The sequence below is a fragment of the Asterias rubens genome, chromosome 13, assembly GCF_902459465.1.
Source record: "Asterias rubens chromosome 13, eAstRub1.3, whole genome shotgun sequence".
NCBI lineage: Eukaryota > Metazoa > Echinodermata > Asteroidea > Forcipulatida > Asteriidae > Asterias > Asterias rubens.
The window spans coordinates 3,015,245-3,033,543 of NC_047074.1; the positions used below are offsets into that span (position 1 = coordinate 3,015,245).

General features: G+C 40.0%; 2 protein-coding genes across 2 annotated transcripts in view; one reads left to right on the forward strand and one right to left on the reverse strand.

Moving 5' to 3' along the window:
• Nucleotides 1–11,514, reverse strand: part of LOC117298433 (phospholipid scramblase 3-like) — a 34,077-nt gene extending 22,563 nt beyond the window's left edge. The window contains exons 1-6 of the mRNA XM_033781694.1: nt 11,055–11,514; nt 7,064–7,268; nt 4,654–4,870; nt 2,759–2,833; nt 1,742–1,934; nt 1,188–1,299 (exon numbers count right to left, since the gene is read on the reverse strand). Coding sequence (XP_033637585.1) covers nt 1,188–1,299; nt 1,742–1,934; nt 2,759–2,833; nt 4,654–4,843 — 570 coding nt within the window. The 5' untranslated portion in view covers nt 4,844–4,870; nt 7,064–7,268; nt 11,055–11,514. The remainder of the gene's footprint in view (nt 1–1,187; nt 1,300–1,741; nt 1,935–2,758; nt 2,834–4,653; nt 4,871–7,063; nt 7,269–11,054) is intronic.
• A 1,050-nt stretch (nt 11,515–12,564) lies between these two features.
• Nucleotides 12,565–15,630, forward strand: LOC117298967. Its single transcript, XM_033782360.1, has 3 exons — nt 12,565–12,757; nt 13,892–14,184; nt 15,187–15,630. Exons 1-3 carry the CDS (start codon nt 12,661–12,663, stop codon nt 15,196–15,198), a joined length of 402 nt encoding a protein of 133 aa, XP_033638251.1. The 5' UTR covers nt 12,565–12,660; the 3' UTR covers nt 15,199–15,630.
• The last annotated feature ends 2,669 nt before the right edge of the window (nt 15,631–18,299 follow it).

The window sequence follows — 18,299 nt, forward strand, 5'->3', positions numbered from 1 at the left end:
CGTTGTCGTTGTCGTTGTCGTTGTCGTTGTCGTTGTCGTTGTCGTTGTCGTTGTCGTTGTCGTTGTCGTTGTCGTTGTCGTTGTCGTTGTCGTTGTCGTTGTCGTTGTCGTTGTCGTTGTCGTTGTCGTTGTCGTTGTCGTTGTCGTTGTCGTTGTCGTTGTCGTTGTCGTTGTCGTTGTCGTTGTCGTTGTCGTTGTCGTTGTCGTTGTCGTTGTCGTTGTCGTTGTTGTTGTTGTTGTTGTTGTTGTTGTTGTTGTTGTTGTTGTTGTTGTTGTTGTTGTTGTTGTTGTTGTTGTTGTTGTTGTTGTTGTTGTTGTTGTTATTATTATTATTATTATACATTTAAGCATTCAGCGATTGTTAACAAAGTGAAATTCGGTATCTATTTCCCTCTCCTCTCATTTCAACATATAGCTTTCAAGAAACTTATAGTGTACGAAAAACAATGTTTCTGCATCATTTTTTCCAAGTTTCTCTATTATTTAAAGGCAGTGGACACTATTGGTAAATACTCAAAATACTCATTAGCATAAAACCTTACATGGTAACGAGTAAAAGGGAGAGGGTGATAATATAAATATTGTGGAAAACGGCTCCCTCTGAAGTAACATAGTTTTTTTGCCACGAATTTGATTTCGAGACCTCAAATTTAGAATTTGAGGTCTCAAAATCAAGCATCTGAAAGCACACAACTCCGTGTGACAAGGGTGTTTTTTCTTTCATTATTATCTCGCAAATTCGACGACCAATTGAGCCCAAATTTCCACAGGTTTGTTATTTTATGCATATGTTGAGATACACCAAGTGAGACGACTGGTCTTTGACAATTACCAATAGTGTCCAGGGTCTTTAATACAACAACTCTATGACTAGAATATCTACATGTATACCGTTCACACAGAACTGCACAAGTTTGGATCTTGCTATCAGGAAGATATTTTCAGTAAAATATCCACAAAGACAGGGAAATGTTCAACAAGTTCATGGAAAGATTGGTTTACTTTCAGGGAACTTTCTACAGAGTCGGGAAGAATATTTTGTCAGCTCACGATATCAGCTTTGCAAGGCCGGGGTGTTTGCATTTAAAATCTGGGATAATACAAATCCACGTATCACTGACACAACCACGATTAGACACGGTGGAGAATATTACAGTTTGAAAACATGATTAAGTGAATTAGGGTACCTGTACTTCCATGTCTTTGAAGCATCGGCAAGGACAGCAAGACGTACGTAGTGACATCAAGGGATTCTTATCCGAGTCCTCAATCTTCAACAAAACACCAAACAGACTCCAACTGTTTGTGGGGAATCAAAGAACAAATTATATCATAAAGGGACCGTACATTTATACGATTGATAATCACTCTTAAAATTAATTGCAAAACAACTTTTGATTATAGAAGCCTACAGCAGGGTTTGATCATGAGAGTAAAAAGCATTTTGAGACACATCCACTTCGAACTAATGTTACTTAAATTTAGTTGTCACGCCCCAACATTTGAATCGGAGACGCAGAGCTTCTCAAATCGGTATTGTTATCGTTCCTGCGCGCGGACATTAGTATTCGCTCCAGGTTTTCGGCGACATCTCAAAAACGCGACCACCTTTAAAAATCTAATTTACAGATGTTAGTTTTATTGTGCACATCTATACACTTATAAAGGATCAAAACAATAGAACGACTGGTATACTTCTGGTAGCAAAGAGGGAATGATTGGGCAATGCCAAAGTTCTTACGTTTGTTTGACGTAACCAATGACGTCACCGATCGGAGTCTGTACCATCAGTTCCATCATGCAACACGGGCAGCAGCACGCATCACACCGTGTTGGACGGACGAACGTAATGACGTCCTCGTCATTATGATTCCGGAGGGAGATACGGAAAGCGCGGGCTGGACCACACCAGAATCGGGAACAACATGACGTTTCTAAAGAAGACACCGTAGTATCATAAATATCTTTCATCAAACTTTCAAACTTCACAATTTTACAAGTCTTAAGGAGTAACAGCAACAGCTAGGACTACAGCTAAACTTCCGCGTTTGAATACGGTCGATTAACAAAACTAAATACCGTATACACAAACAAACTGGCTTAAAGACAGCGGACACTATTGGCAATTACTCACAATAATTATTAGCATAAAACCCTACTAGGTAACGAGTAATGGGGAGAGGTTGATAGTATAAATCATTGTGAGAAACGGCTCCCTCTGAAGTGACGTAGTTTTCGAGAAAGAAGTAACTTTCCTCGAACTTTGATTTCGAAACCTTAGATTTAGAATTTGAGGTCTCGAAATCAAGCATCAGAAAGCACACAACTCCGTGTGACAAGGGTGTTTTTTTTCCTTTCATTACCACTCGCAACTTCGATGACCGATTGAGCTTAAAGTTTCCATGTTTGTTATTTTATATATATGATGAGATACAGCAAGTGAAAAGACTGGTCTTTGACATGTACCAATAGTGTCCACTGTCTTTAAAACTGTCAAAAGGGATGAGACTACATGGTCATCCTGATAAGCAAATTTAATTACTTGAATGTAGGTTTTATTACGCCAGGGAAACACCCATTAAATTTCACATGTCCAAATTGAACTTGAAATCTTTTTCAGGAAATAAAATGGTTGATGAGTTTCGAGTTTTGTTTTTGTTTCCGAACTATTACTTGCCCCCTCTTCTGTTTAAAGTAAATTGAGGTCGTCTATTGTAATCGACCTTGTTGTTCACCAAGAATAGCTTTACGAACTCACCTTCAATTGCTAGAAAGAGTTGCTCTCGCTTGTCTGTTGTCAAGATGTACGTATTAGTGACGTCACAGCCAGCCCCTACGAATGGTGTATGAAAAATGAGTTTCGTTAATGCGAAAAAGGGTTCTAAAAACATATGTTATGACCCATAAAGAACTTCGTTCATCAGTTCGCTAAACTAAAACAATATCTTCTACAAGGATGTGTGAATATTTGTAAATGTTATTTGAATGAAGATAAATGATTACAACTAATTACGATAACTTTAGAGCCCGGTTGATCACACACCTTTCAAAAAAACACAAATCGTACACTTTAAAATTGCTCCGGGTGACACAGATACGGACATGACCTATTTTCTGACACAGAAGCTGCTAAAAGCACAAAAAACGTTAAGAACAACCAAAATATCCATAACGAGTACAATGTCACGTGTACTATTTGTGACCGGTTTCCTGCTCATACTGCCAAGCAGAATAATTATAAGCAATATTTTTTTCTGCTTAGCAGCTCGATACAGTTGGATCCTGGCGTGAGCCGTATTCTCTTTCGGACTATACAAGTACATGTACATCATTGTTAAATGGGAAATGTAAATAAACGCGGTTTATTCACTTATACAAACGGTATGAAGTGCTGAGTAAACAAGATTCGCTATAACGACAAATATTCAAGCTCAGGAATGTTGGACTCGGGGGTATGTTTCGCTCGTCCCCAGCGCCTTGCTTTAACCATAGGCGCTGGGATGGGATGGGCAAACGTATCATGCACTGTCATTGGTTTAATAGTGCACAGTCCCATCATGCATCACACTCACACTGCACCATATTTCTATGCACTGTACGCATGACGTACTTCCTGAACAAGAATCTGTGCAAGCGATTAGCCCATCCCAGCGGTTCTGGATAGACTGGCCGCTGGGGCCGAGCGAAGGGGGGGGGGGGGGAATGTGAGACTTTTGAGAAGAGAGCAGCGTCCAAATCAAATGGTAGGCCTAATTATTTCAATTGTTCTCGTGGCTACGAACAATAGAAATATGATCGGTGAGTGGGAAGCCTGCTTTTGCATCGAGTCAAACAAAAGTTGACTCTAAAACAAAATACGGATCGAAATTATACAGACGAAGTAATGATTTTGATAATTATTGAAAAATAATTTATGAGAGAAGTTTGTAAAGTTTGTCGATATATGTGAGCAGTCACAAATAACTTTTTTGTTGTTGAAAAGTGTGGAACAAAATAATACAATCTTTTCTTTTATTTTTTAAACACAATCCTTAATTTATTGTTCTGTCATAATAATATATGTTGCATATAATATATGCAATCAATATTCAGTCAATATTATTGCGTGAAATCAATATCAGATTCAGAAAGTTGCACCCTTTCAAGAAATAAACACAATCTCTAAACAGAAGCGAATAAAACACAAAACTTATCATTTACCAAAACTAAGGCATTGGCTTTTGTTGCCATAACACTATTTTGAGCTCAATTGGTCATCGAAGTTGCGAGATAATAATGAAAGAAAAAACAACCCTTGTCACACAAAGTTGTGTGCGTTTAGATGGTTGATTTCGAGACCTCAAGTTCTATTAAAATGCGAGGTCCCGAAATCAAATTCGTGGAAAATTACTTCTTTCTCGATAACTATGGCACTTCAGAGGGAGCCGTTTCTCACAACGTTTTATACCACCAGCCTCTCCACATTACTCGTCACCAAGAAAGGTTTTAGGCCAATAATTATTTTGAGTAATTACCAAGTGTCCACTGCCTTTAAGAAATCAAATCTTTATAACATTTCAAGTGCCTGAAATTTCAGATGGCTATAGCCGGCCTAAATGTTTGACTATTCTGACATACATTGCAGTTTCCAATATCAGAAATTGAAGAGCTTACCAACGCTTTCCACAGTTTGATGTACAGTCACTCGATCAGTGTGTTTCAAAACCCCCAGATCAGCGTGAATCGAGTCGTTTCGCCCGCCGTCCAAACTCTCGTATCCACGGCCCGGCACCGCATCCATCCGGTGCAATTCGGTCGAATCCGGCGGTGACGGACGAGGCTGTTCAGTCACGGTGCCCAACATGTTCTCCGTTGTTCAGTCTTTTGAAAGCTGAAAACAAATGAATTATTTTTAGATAAAATAACAGGTCCTTCTTTATCGCAGAATCACCACGAGGAGATTTTTACGCATCACCGCAAACCTTTACTTATAAAAATCACGTTTGATTCGTGTGAGTGTGTACAGATGAAGTGAAGATAGACTTTGTTTCAAGTCTGCCATCGTGCTTTTGGTCGGCCTGAAGCCAATATAGTGGCGTCTGAAACAGCGCCCTCTTGCAAAGTAACCTTCCATTACAAACTTTTTTAAGGCTAATTTCTCCAAAAGGGGAGCATGACCGGACCAATCTGATTGGTTGGAATCGCGTTGGATAACATGAATATTCAAATCAAATCTTCAACTACGGGATAAAAGCACCAGAATGCAATAATGGGCTTAAGGTATCACTTTAAAATCGTGTATTTGACACTTTTTCACATAATAAAGATTTTCTATGATTTGGCTTGATTATGGGCCATCGTTCAAGATCATTATTAAGTTTGACCAAAATGAGTATTGCCGAAAAGATGAAGCGAGTATCTCCTAAGAGCTAGCAACAGGTGAGGCCTATTAACGGGTTGTTGTGTTCTCCTGATTGGCCATTGTTAAGTGCAAATATAGGAACAAATGGCGTAAAGCGCATTACATGGCCGCACGTGCGTACATAAACTATTGGTTGGCAAACGCAATGTGGCCGTTTTGAGGTTTGGTGTTGAACACGACACTGTGACACTATGACACGATTAGGTTTGGGTGAATTTATAAACACATTGCACACACGCGCCCATCATTTTGCCACATTTGGGTAGTCATGAATGTGCACAATGAGCAATTTACTTGAAAAATAATGGAAACGTATGCTGGACGCACATTCTTGGGAGGTGCTTTTCACTCTGTGGGGGACTATGCACCCTAATCGAACAAGGCACTCTTCATAGCGTCATGTCACCATCTTCACCCTGCAAAAAAGTGCGATATCCCCCCCCCCCTAATTTTCTCACGGACAGAGGGGTAGTGTCCATAATATGCAAAGTGCAATCTTTGCAAATTCAATCTATGGAAACGGTTTAAACATATTAGTCCTTCCTGTTTTGGTGCATTGACAAAAAAGAGGGAGGGTTTAGGGGAATTGAAAAAATTGATAAAAAAAGGGGAGACCGGCAACATATTAGAAGACGGTGTCGACCTAATCCAGATACGAGTATAATCCCTTGAATAATTCCTTTAACACGAAACCAAACATACGATTTACAAAAAGGCTTCGTTGACTTTTAAGGCCATTTAATAACCAAAATCCGATCAAAGTAGATATCATAATGCCCGCTCTAACCCTTAAATATCACCATATCATGAGCCCCACCCATTCCCCGGAAGTTTATCATGGTTTAATAGTTTGGAAAATCTACTTGTGTACCATGCCACAAAGTAAAACCCCAGTGTACTTTACCAGTTCTCTTTTGGCATTGTAACACACACGAGGCAGCGTTTACAGGCATTTTGGAAGCAAGCAACTGCAGTGCATGTACATGCCCATCGCCCTGGTATCAAAATGATCATGTAGTCTTGCAAAATGCCTTGCGATCCCCAATAAAAACAAGTGAACATTCAACTGTGAATGGCTTCTCCTTTTGGAATGGTTGCCTGTTAATACCCACTCTAAAATATAATGGAGGTACGGAGACCTGGAGCCTGGGGCACACTTTTGTGACGCTAGGTGGCAGCAGACTTTACAAGTTAGTTTTTTTTTTCTCTCGTTAGTGTAAGCACATTATAAACAGTTCCCATGTTTGGAGTTTATATCTGGCAACAGCTCTATTTACCGGGCAAGTCTGTGCTACCATTAATTTATCAACACTAAGTCCCCCATTAATTGCTGGACTGCATTATTATTTAAAAAATACCTTTCGTTAGCTTTATTAGCACGAAAACATCGCACGAAAAATCCTTATTTTCCTACCTAGCAAGAAAACATTGATGAACATTGCTACTTTCTTATTTTGTTTTAACGCATACATCTAACTCTAATAAAAACGTTTAAAGACGGTTTTGGGAAGCTTTTAAATTTTTAAGTTGACGCTCACTATTTATTTATCTTACACAAAATACCTCATTAGATGGTTCCCCCCACCCCACCCCTTAAAAAAAATGAAAATAAACAAACCCCCAAACCAACAATAACAACAATAACAACAATATAATATTAACCAGCTAGGTCGTTTACAATCTTTGCATGTCTCTCAAAAACAGTCTCCAACATTGCAGTCCGGGTACCGATGCCTGTGAACCTGTCAGGATGTGTTGTTAAGAAGGTCTTGCTCCCTGACTACTCGGAACCGCTATCAACTTTACTGCTTCCCAGGTTTCCCATCCTTCTTCGCGGCACCTTTCTCACTGCTCATTTTGGCAACTCCTACATATTTAAAAAGGGGAAAAAAGGGAATAACATGAATCACAAACGAGAGGTGATGACAAAAATTGTACACTTAGTCGCTATAGATAAAAGCAGACTTACAAGTTTATTGTTAGCACGTAGTTAACAAGTTTCGGTGTATAATTGAAAATAACTTTTTTTTAAAGTCCTGTTATCCTGATAATCAGACACATTTTTTTTTAGCATGGTTGGATTAGATAGTGATATAGCGCAGCTAGGACAAAGAAACGGAGAAGGCATTATGGTGGATATGGTAAAACGAATTTCCACAGAATAATTCACCAATTCAAGAGTTTTTTGGGTCTCGAGTATGTCCATGAAATCAAGCTGCTATTCATAGAGGTCAGTCAATGGTCTGGGAACTCTTTCAAGGTGGTTCAGGGAATTGCAATTCTAGCTTCGGACCAAAAAGTTAATTCTAAACACAAGTTGTCGTAATTCACCCAATATAAGGCTCTCTGGACCAAAAACATGAAGGGCGCCATCATTTGACACATTTCGAATACGTTTATATGACATGCCCCAAAGACCCAAAACCGCTCTACACGGGAAAGCACAAAGGTTAACCCTGTACAGTTAAACAAGTACAATGCATCCTGTGTTTGCATTGTGTTAAAACCCAGGGTTATAGGTGACTTTGGTATACAACAAAATGTGAATAATGATTTGAAAACATGTAAAAGGCAGCTTGACAACTGGATTTGCATTTAACCCTAGAAGTCCAACATCCCCTGCAAATGGGCTCGGTACACCCCGCCGTCTGTTACATACAGTGGGCGGGTGCTGCACATGGATGACAAACAAATCTTCATACCTAGATGCATGGGTTGTAGTCATTACCGTACGCATTGCCATGTGCACTGAATATGCACTCGTTCTTAATTTTCTGTTGATCCAACAATAATGTATTGAGTATGGTGTAGTGTAGGGCTCCGTGAGTGTGCTCACACACGGGTACACATTTCTTCAGATGGGGCCCCTTTAAATCTTCCAAACTCCTTCTTTTTGCTAAAAAATAGTTCCTCCAGAACCCTCCAGCCTATAGTAAACCATGTAGGTCGAGTGGGTGAACCAATACACTATGTTTAGATACATATACGAATGGTATTCTAGTATTAATGGTGTTTAAGGCTTGGAGTACCATAGCCTTCATAGTGAGACAACGGCCCGAGTATGATTAGGAGGCATAATGGAACACCATTTAAAGGCAGTGGACACTATTGGTAATTACTCAGAATAATTGTTAGCATAAAAACTTACTTGGTAACGAGTAATAGGGAGAGGTTGATAGTATAAAACATTGTGAGAAACGGCTCCCTCTGAAGTGATGTAGTTTTCGAAAAAGAAGTAATTTTCCACAAATTTGATTTCGAGACCTCAGATTTAGAATTTGAGGACTCGAAATCAAGCATCTGAAAGCAAACAACTTCGTGTGACAAGGGTGTTTTTTCTTTCATTATTATCTCGCAACTTCGCAACCAACTGAACTCAAATGTTCACAGTTTTTTTTATGCATAGATGTTGAGATACACCAAGTGAGAAGAAAGGTCTTTGAAAATTACCAATAGTGTATAGTGTCTTTAAGTATCGAAATAAATCATCAAGTTCGTTCAGCATAGGAACGAGCTTTAAGCCATATTCACACGACATCAATTTAGCAACGGTCCCCCTGTTTAATTAATTTGAGCATGGTTTCGATAATGAAACTATAATGAAAATGCACCTCGTGTGGATGGACACCGTATTAGCAGACATTCCAGGGTATTTCCTTGCAGGAAACTATATGAGCTTTAAAATAAATAGCTGAAGGAATTTTGAGATGTGCCCCCTTTCTTCGTACAATAATTTCGATGAAACTTAATAGGATGCACTCTCAGATAAAAAATGTATAAAACCGGGTTTTTTTTGTTGATTTGTTTCTTTAGATGATCGTCCCGTCATTGGAACTCGGCAAAATAAGTTCCCACAAGGGGATATAAACGCCAAGCTGGCGACAGCCAATCTCTCTCATACAAACGTTTCAGTTTAACTAGAAGACACTATATATTTTGTTTGCGGTAACACCATGTGTGTACCTACTTGCCAGGTAGAGTTTCTTCTGAAAGAACTGTCTTGCTTAATTCTACTACCGCGGAGTAGATTGTTCGGGTGTTCGGGAGACTTCTCAGTTCTGAAACGAACTGTCTTGCTTTTTAACTATTACCTGGGCGGATGATATAGAAATAGGCTGGGACTACTACTTGAGTCATTGTAAAATCAGTGGTTATAGCTTGGTACGATTCGAGCCCTCAACCTTTTGGTTGTGAGTCCTGCAGTCTACCCACTGGAAAATGGGTCTTCGGTGCTTTTGAGTTTCTGATAGGCCGTCCTGTAAAGTGACCAGCAATATGTAGGCTAAGAACCCGTCAATGTCCCCTTTAGGCCCTAGATTTGATTAAGTCACCGATATTGAGTACTTGACTTTCCTGGCAACAATCACACTTGACTTCTTATCATGTATAGGATAAATAGGCAAAGAGTTAAGCGTTTCCCATCGACGTCTACCAGTCTACACAATGATCCCACGTGGTTATACAAACTTCCGTTTCAAAGGTCAGAGGAAGCACAGACCCAATTTATTAGCCTGAACATCTGACGTCACACTTCGAGGTTTGTGAGTAACGCCAGAGAGTGGCTAGCCTCTAGCCTAGGTCAAACCCTGTCCATAATCATCTTTCTTTTACCTTCCATTAATTTCACATGGAGATAAGCACTCAATTTCTTTACATTACATGCAAGTATGTACAATCCCCCATGTACATAATACACTTGTGGACACTACATACAGATGACCGAAAGTAAGCTTTCCGTATCTGTGTTTTGATTGGGCCGAGGGGATGTTTGTCAGCTGCACCCACATCACATCGGACCAATCAAAACACAGGTATATAAAGCTTACGTAACTGCACGTTTATCCAATGACATCATTGTACTCAATGAAATCACTATTTCTGAAAAGTAAATACCTATCTTTGCGGATAAAGACATGTGAACTGTCTACGACCCAATAAGAATCAATTAGATAGAAGTCACAAATGGTGACTGGAGCAAGCTATTGTCGAAACGTTGAGACCACTCCGCGGCAGTGAAATAAATAACGAGAGGTCCAGTCGATCCATGCCCCAGTAAGCGAAAGAAGTAGTCACGCCCGATTTCCTACCTTCCGCCCCGGTAGTAGTTAAAAAAGCAGGGCAGTTCTTTTCAGAACTTAGAAATCTCCCTTACACTGAAACTCAGAAGTCTCCCGAATTCAGAAAAATCTACTCCGCGGAACTTAGAATAGAAAGCAAGACAAGTTCTCAAAAGATCATAATCTACCCAGCAAGTATACACACATGGTGTTACCGCAAACAAAATATACATTGATACCTCGCCATGCAATGGCTCAAATCCCATACATGTATATCACAAACAATTCTCATTAACTGAGACAAGCTACAATTCTCAACAACTGAAACAAGCTACCACTTTGTGTATTGTGATGCTCATGTTATTAACCACCTCAGACACAGACCATGTTTCTCACATGCATGCCTCTAAAATTCATTCTCAATAAAGTAGGCAAGAGAAAGGGAAACTCTGACAGATTTGTTTGGCTTATTGACCTGTACAACAGAAAAAAAAACTATGAGGGAAGACGCACTCTTAACATTTAAATGATTTGTTACATAACACAGTCACCCAAGCTATACGTTAAGTTTCCTAGTACAATCCACGCCATATTACCCTTTGTATCATCTTCCACGAGCTCTAGGTCCATTTCCAGTCTGTCACTTTTCTCAGCAGGCTCTCTGGTGTAAGTTGCCGTTCCTGGTTTGGGTACAAACGGCTTGTCAGAATTATAACTAGGGTCACCTGGTTGGCCCGTTGTGTCCTCTGTGTTTTTACTACTATCAGCCATGTTATTTTCTTATAGCTTTATGTTGACGGAGCTATCACAATGGACCAGACAGACACACAGTGTTGCAGTGATATGAATGTATGTGGCTTGCTACTAACTGTATACAGGGTTCGGGGCTGCTGTACGATGTGTTCGCAAGCACACGACCACTTTTAGTCATATCCTGCCTGTCCAGCCACAACCAGAAACTATAGTTCAGTTTGTACTGTTCCAACCAGGTCATTTCCTAACCCGGTAACCCAATGGATCATGTATACCTTATAGAGTACACATTTCCTAACCTAGTATTCCAGGATCATGTAAACCTTATGTAGTACACTGGCAGCGGGTTGTTTCTATGTACTGGCTGACAAGGTCAGCCTATAGCTCAGTTTATAACCAATGGACCATACCCTATGTAGTGCTACACACAGAATTTTAATAGATCTTTTTGTTTCGTAAACAGTTAGAAAACAGTGTTTCAAGCAACTTTGTTCACTGAGCAATGGTTATTGAATTGTACTGAAGCTATCTATCGCTCAAACCATTCAGATATTTAGGCAAATATAAAGGCCTCAGCTTATTCAGCAACTCTTCTCATGAACGTTACATGTTAGTCATGCTTTTGGCCTTAAATTGTCTGCATGTGCATTTTTGACTTGGTTGGGTTTTAAAATTACATTGGCTTGGATTTATAGAAAGAGTTTTAAAAGAGTTCAACAGGGCACAATTAGAATTTCTGCGATTCGCCAAAATAAGCAGGATACCAGTCACAAATTGTTCTGGTGGCATGGTACTTTGGGTGGCAGCCCTATATGAATTTGGTCCCTAATTTACAGCGAGAGGGTTTGATTTGGCGCGGAGCCAGATATTTGGTTTGTCAGAACTGAATAGTAATTATGGCTTGGGTAGGAATGCGAGCTGTTGCAGTAAAAAAAAAAAACACCAATGAGAAGGACAACGCTGCGCAAGGATATTCTGCTGTTCGGTTGCCAAAAGTAAGCAGTCGTTAACAAAGGGTTAGTGTGAGAGAGAAGAACGGGGAATACCGTATGACTATTTGGCAACACCAAATCCATCACCGATTATTCCATTCGCTTTTATGGATAAATCTACTCAACACCCCAAATATATTATGTTAAAAATCGAACAAAACCGCCACATTCAGACATGTGTGATCAAATATTTGAAGTTTTGAGAACTGTCAAAACAGTTCCACATCCTAAGCACAGAGGAAAACATCGTAGAACTTTTACTACAAAAATACAGTACACCTCACAACACACATAAGCAGAATGAGCACTCTCCAAAGTCACGTGGACCAGACTGTGGGAACACAACCAGCTGTGACATTTAAAAGGAGTTCTTGGTTAAATTTCTCAGTCATTTCGATCAGATTACTGGTTGTTGAAACGTAAAAAAATAAAGAAGCATTTGAACGAAAACAAAAAAATGGGCTGCCGCAACTCCAGAGAACCTGCGGACCGCATGGTGTTTACTTGGCCAATGCCTTTTTCTGGATTGGCCTGTCGTGAGACTGAGGAAAAGGGTAGGTGCATATAGTACATGTATAGTTTAAAGGCAGTGGACACTATTGGTAATTTCTCAAAATAATTACTAGCATAAAACATTATGAGAAACGGCTCCCTCTGAAGTGGAATAGTTTTCGAGAAAGAAGTAATTTTCGACGAATTTGATTTCGAGACCTCAGATTTAGAACGTGAGGTCTTGAAATCAAGCATCTGAAAGCACACAACTCCGTGTGACAGCGATTTTTTTCTATCATTATTATCTCGCAACTTCGATGACCGATTGAGCTCAAATTTTCACAGGTTTGCTACTTTATGCATACGTGGAGATACACTAAGTGAGAAGACTGGTCTTTGACAATTACCAATAGTGTCCACTGTCTTTAAAGAGGAGCACCATCGTGGTCCAATGCACTTTTGTGGTGCACTATTTTGTGCAATAGACAGAACAAAATCAACAAAAACTTGCGCTCTATAGATGAGTCAGACGAAAATAGTGAAAACCTATACGGCATGTAAACACAGTGTCTTTATTTTTGTTGTGTTCAACCGATTCTGTTGCGTTTTTTTTTGTTAGGTTTTTGAGTCGATTTCACAAAGACTTAGGACTCGTCTTCCCTCGAGTTAGGACGAGTAACACGTCCAAACTTAGGATTAATCTTAAGGTCTGCATGCTACAGTGCAGGGTTGGGTCTCGTCCTAAGTCCTAAGATAAGTCTTAAGTTAGGAAGAGTTTTGTGAAATCGACGGCTGGGGTGGATTTCACAAAGAGTTAGGACTAGTCTTATCTCGAGTTAGGACCATTTACTCGTCCTAACTTAGGACTATCCATGCAATTTGTATATCTCCTAGGGACTAGTCCTAAGTTAGGACTAGTCCTAACTCGTTGTGAAAGCGACCCCGGGTATAGTTTTCATGAAAATAACTTTATTTCAGAAGGAAATATTTCACAGAAAAATGCTTCTACCATGCACTGTAAGCTTGTGCACTGAAAATAACAATGTTTATTTGGTATCATTAACATTGATATAGGTCTATATTACCTTAACCACTCTTTGACAGTTTTCCACCAAACAATATTATTGTTGACCCTCACCGATCATGTGACCTTTAACCACTGATTGCCCGTTTTCAACCGAACAATTTTTCCTCAGATCCTGTTATTGATTCCTGTATGCACGATATAATCTTGCACAAAGGGGAAGGTCAAACATTTTTTGTAAACTACAGAGCTTTCCACGGACCAGCAACAATCACACTGTGCCATAAGGCAAAAGAAGGCACCTCAAACTGGCAAGAGTCTGGACTGATGAGCAATGGCACATTTCAGTTTCGCCTCAAGAAGGCCGACTCGAGCAGCATTGGGACCTACACAGTGGAAGTACTGGACCAAGGACGTGATGAAACAGACTCCACGAACCCAGTGCGGGTCTCTTGGGACGTTGATGTAAGAACACAGATTTCCGTTCACTTGTACCTTTTCTACAAATGTTTATTTATGCAGGCTTAACTCAAGATACGTCTTCTGAGTATTGAATTGGAAATAATGTTTTGCTATTCATATTCACAAAGGAGATGGACACAGATCTCATGCTTACAACGTTTAGGAAAGTAACTTAGTTTAGTTTAGTTTTATTAGACTTTACACTGGCATAAAAATATAGAAATACAAATCGATACATAAAGAAATAAAGAATCAAATTAGCTATAAAAAATACCAAGCCAGTGAGTGACGAGGAGGAACAGGTGACCAGCACCTCTACAAAGCCGTCCTGCAGGTGTTACACAAATGCGAAATGGTTTTAATTGCTAGTATATTTTGTCGTAGTCCCCAAAACGTTTCTCTGGCAGGGAAAGGTGGTGGAAACCTTAGAACCTTTCTAGACATCTGGGAGCTTGCTACAAAAAATAGATGGCTCCAATTTACTAGAGGGTTAGATCTGGGTAGGTCTGTATGTATGGGTAAATTTGTGCACGAAGCGTGTGAGTTAAAGTACTTGTTCGGCCCTTAAAAAAGCTACACAACTTTAGGATCCGATCCCCCTTGGGTATGTGGAATGGTCCAGAATAGGATATCAGGGAAGTTGACTCAGAGGCATTGTACTTTGGAGAAAACAATGAAATTAATAACATGGGTTAGTGTTACCAGCCCTAATCCATGTGTTAAAGGGCATTACACGACATAAATACAATACTCGGTATACCAGTATGTTCAACAGACGCAATGTATTCTGGAAGGGATATCAGACTTAAAGTTGGTAAAATTTGTCAATTTTCAGGGATGCTTTGCTCCTTTAACTACCTTATTTCGGTCCATCAAGTACGAGGCCAGATGCCATCATATATGATGCTTGTCCATGAGCTTGTAATACCCCCTAAAACAACAGTTTTTAATGAAGGGATGCAATATTTAAGTGAGTTATTTTCTTCTGTTTCAATGACACCACAGGTAGAGAAGTAGCAGCCCAAGAATGAGGCAAGAGTCAGATGACGTCACACCGAACCATCCGATTCAAGTCCATTACTTCAAGACATGCCAGCCAACACATCCAGCCTCCTGAGTCCGACTACATACTCCAATTGCCACCTTCATGTCACAAATAAAACACAATAAAACTAATCCACTGGGGTCAGGATTCATTGCTTCACCACTAATCTTACAAGACTTCTTCCGGATTGGACACCTTACTTTGTTGTTTACTCTGACACAGTGATCCTCAAATTTCCAATGGGAGACTTTGGAACGCTAGGTAACAGCTGACTTACCACGTAAATTCCCATTGATTAGGTTGTTCTGAGCACGTGCACGCAACCAGGAACATTGGATTTACCTGGTCAGAATGCTGCCACCTAGCGTCCTAAAAGTCTCCCGTTGGATACAACCACACACACAAACTGGGTCATACTGACTCACAATGACGTCCTATACTTTTTTGTGTGTTCGAAATTCTGCATTGTTAACATTGTTAAAGGGTCATATACCTTATCGCAAATACCAATGCGCAAGCGCAGACTGTGGAATGAGGTGCATTGTGGGATAGATATGGTTTAAATTTGGAAACCAGCTAGACCACAATGCACCTAATTCCAAGCTTTACGCGCGCGCCCCAGTATTTGCGAAAAGGTCTATGATAAACTGGCAAATTGAACCTGAATCCTTTAACGGCCACAGTCGCCACATCTGACCACTACAGAATTACAGTTATGTGTTGTTATACACAATGCCGCCCACTGGGTTATATTTATGAAGAAGAAAAAGGACAAACGAAGAAAAAAACATAGTTACATTGTCTGTAATGTGTGATTTCTATTTTCAAGGTCTTGTCAAGGAAACTTTTACATTCAAGGCACTTTCGTTGAGAAAATAGGCATTCACATTTCAGTTATCGACTGAATTTTAATGGGAAGTACTTACCACTTTTTTTTTGGGGGGGGGGGGTTACACTGTCTGTCAGATTTCTTCGCGTGCCATGACCGTTAAAGTAGTGGTTTTGCCTGCTATTATCTAAGTACTATTAAGATTTTACCGTGTACATTAGCTGTAATGTTAAAATAAACTACCAATTGAAGAATAGACTGAGGATACTTGTTGATGTGGGTGCATCTTGGTTGCTGTGAGAGAAAGTAATTGATTGACAACTAAAACATGAAGGGGGTGTGCCATTGGGTATTTTAAGTAATTACCAACCATGTCCAGTGCATCTTTAGAGCATGTACATGTGAGGTTTATTATACGGAATTGCCATTGTTGGCTCTTTGGCACTATGGAACACTGGACCCCACAAGAGACTTATAAGTTCAGCCTGGACCCCACAAATGTAAGTCTTTAGAAAAGGGATTAATAGAACGTAGCAGGACTCCACAAGGTGTTGTGTGTGGGAGTAGGTATTGACATTCTAACCGAGGACCTATATCAAATAGGACAATATGGCCCACGGTTCAGGAAAGGTCCACAGTTGGAACACGTGTACAAAATCAATGGGAGCTGTTGCCAAAAAGTTAGGGTATATACACAAGGTAGACAATAGGAGGTCCACGGTAGCAGCCGTATATATATATATAGTTAACGCTACTCGGGCCGAACTCGACTCGAGACGTTGTGACCTGGGTTGTCCAATGTATACAGGCTTGTGGGTGTGTGTGACACTTATTGTCTATTATATCATCTCAAAAATGCATCCTTGTTGAGCACTCTTTCATTCTTTATTGTGTCCCTGTACTCAACAATTTCTCATAGACTTTGTACACACATTTCCTTGTGGAGCAGGAGAACCCCGTCTTTAGAATTCCAAGCCCTTTTGCTTTCCCTTGTTGGTTTGGCCTTGGTCCCCACTAGGTACAGAAAATGAGCACTATTATATTATAGCAACTACACAGTGTGCACAAACCTGTCAAACGCCGCGTATAAAGGTTCAATCCAGACAAATATGACCTGAATCTTCGATACAACCCTGAATGGGGTCAATGACCATGCACCCAGTGAAGTCAGTTTCTTGGTTTAGTTTCACTGGCGCCGTGAACAAATAGAAAAGTAGAGCCTACATTGTCAACAACATCCGATAAAGCTGTAATATTGCTATGGGCATGTCAGTTTGTGTACAGAGCCAATGGGTTGATACCCACAATACGAAGAATTGCACCCAAAAGCACATTACACGTAAACTGCCTAAAACTTGGGATTAATATTGACACATGGGTGTTTACTGCTGACAAAGAGGTTTGAAACTGGGATTCAACTTTAAGGATGGCATGGTTCGACTCCCGGCCAGGGCCTTATGTGAGTTGAGTTGTGCGTTGGTTCTCTGCTGTGCCACGAGGGTTTTCCAGACAATCCGGTTTTCCTCCCTCGGGAAAAATCAAACACTTTCGAATTTGGCTGTGCTCCGTGGTCCGTGGCATGCCTGCTTCTCGAACACGTTGTAGCCGCGTCCTTCGCAATATAGCTCTTAGCTGCGAGTAAGGACGAATAGCCCCACAAATATTTAAAAAGGAGATAATTTGAAACTATGGTATTTTTTTTGTGTGTGGAAATTTCTGCAGTTCTAGAGAAGTAGATCAAACAACAAGATTCCTTGACATTTAAAGACAAAAAAGGGAAGACATTAAAGAGTCTGGATGCAGATAACAAGTCTGAAACTTCTCATTCTTGAATATGGTATTTTTTCAACACGAACAGATAACCCATGAAGCCCCTCTCAATAACCCAAGCACAACGGAAAACCCTTGTTTTGTTGGTATTACAGTTTTCATCACAGTCTGATTACAGAATAATTGTCTGCAACACACAATAAAACCTGCTACCAAATGCAAATTGATCACTGAAACAGACTTCTTACTTATAGATAAATGACTCCTGACGCCAACTTTAAAAGTTCAAAAGTAACCCGTGACCGCGTTTTTTTTTCACCGTTTTTCCTCACACGTTGGAAAGGCTTTCCGCTACACCACGTACTTCACGAAGGAGCACATTCATATGATAATAGGTGGTACACCCCTAAAATTGTGGAACGATCCACTTCGACCACGGGGGTGGTTAAAAAAACAAAAAAACATTTATTCCAA

Excerpts from the sequence above, each read along its gene's own strand:
- LOC117298967 (XM_033782360.1), top strand. The coding sequence starts at position 12,661 with ATGGGCTGCCGCAACTCCAGAGAACCTGCGGACCGCATGGTGTTTACT. Across the intron at positions 12,758-13,891 it reads TCGTGAGACTGAGGAAAAGG|ATCCTGTTATTGATTCCTGT; the intron begins GTAGGTGCATAT and ends ATTTTTCCTCAG.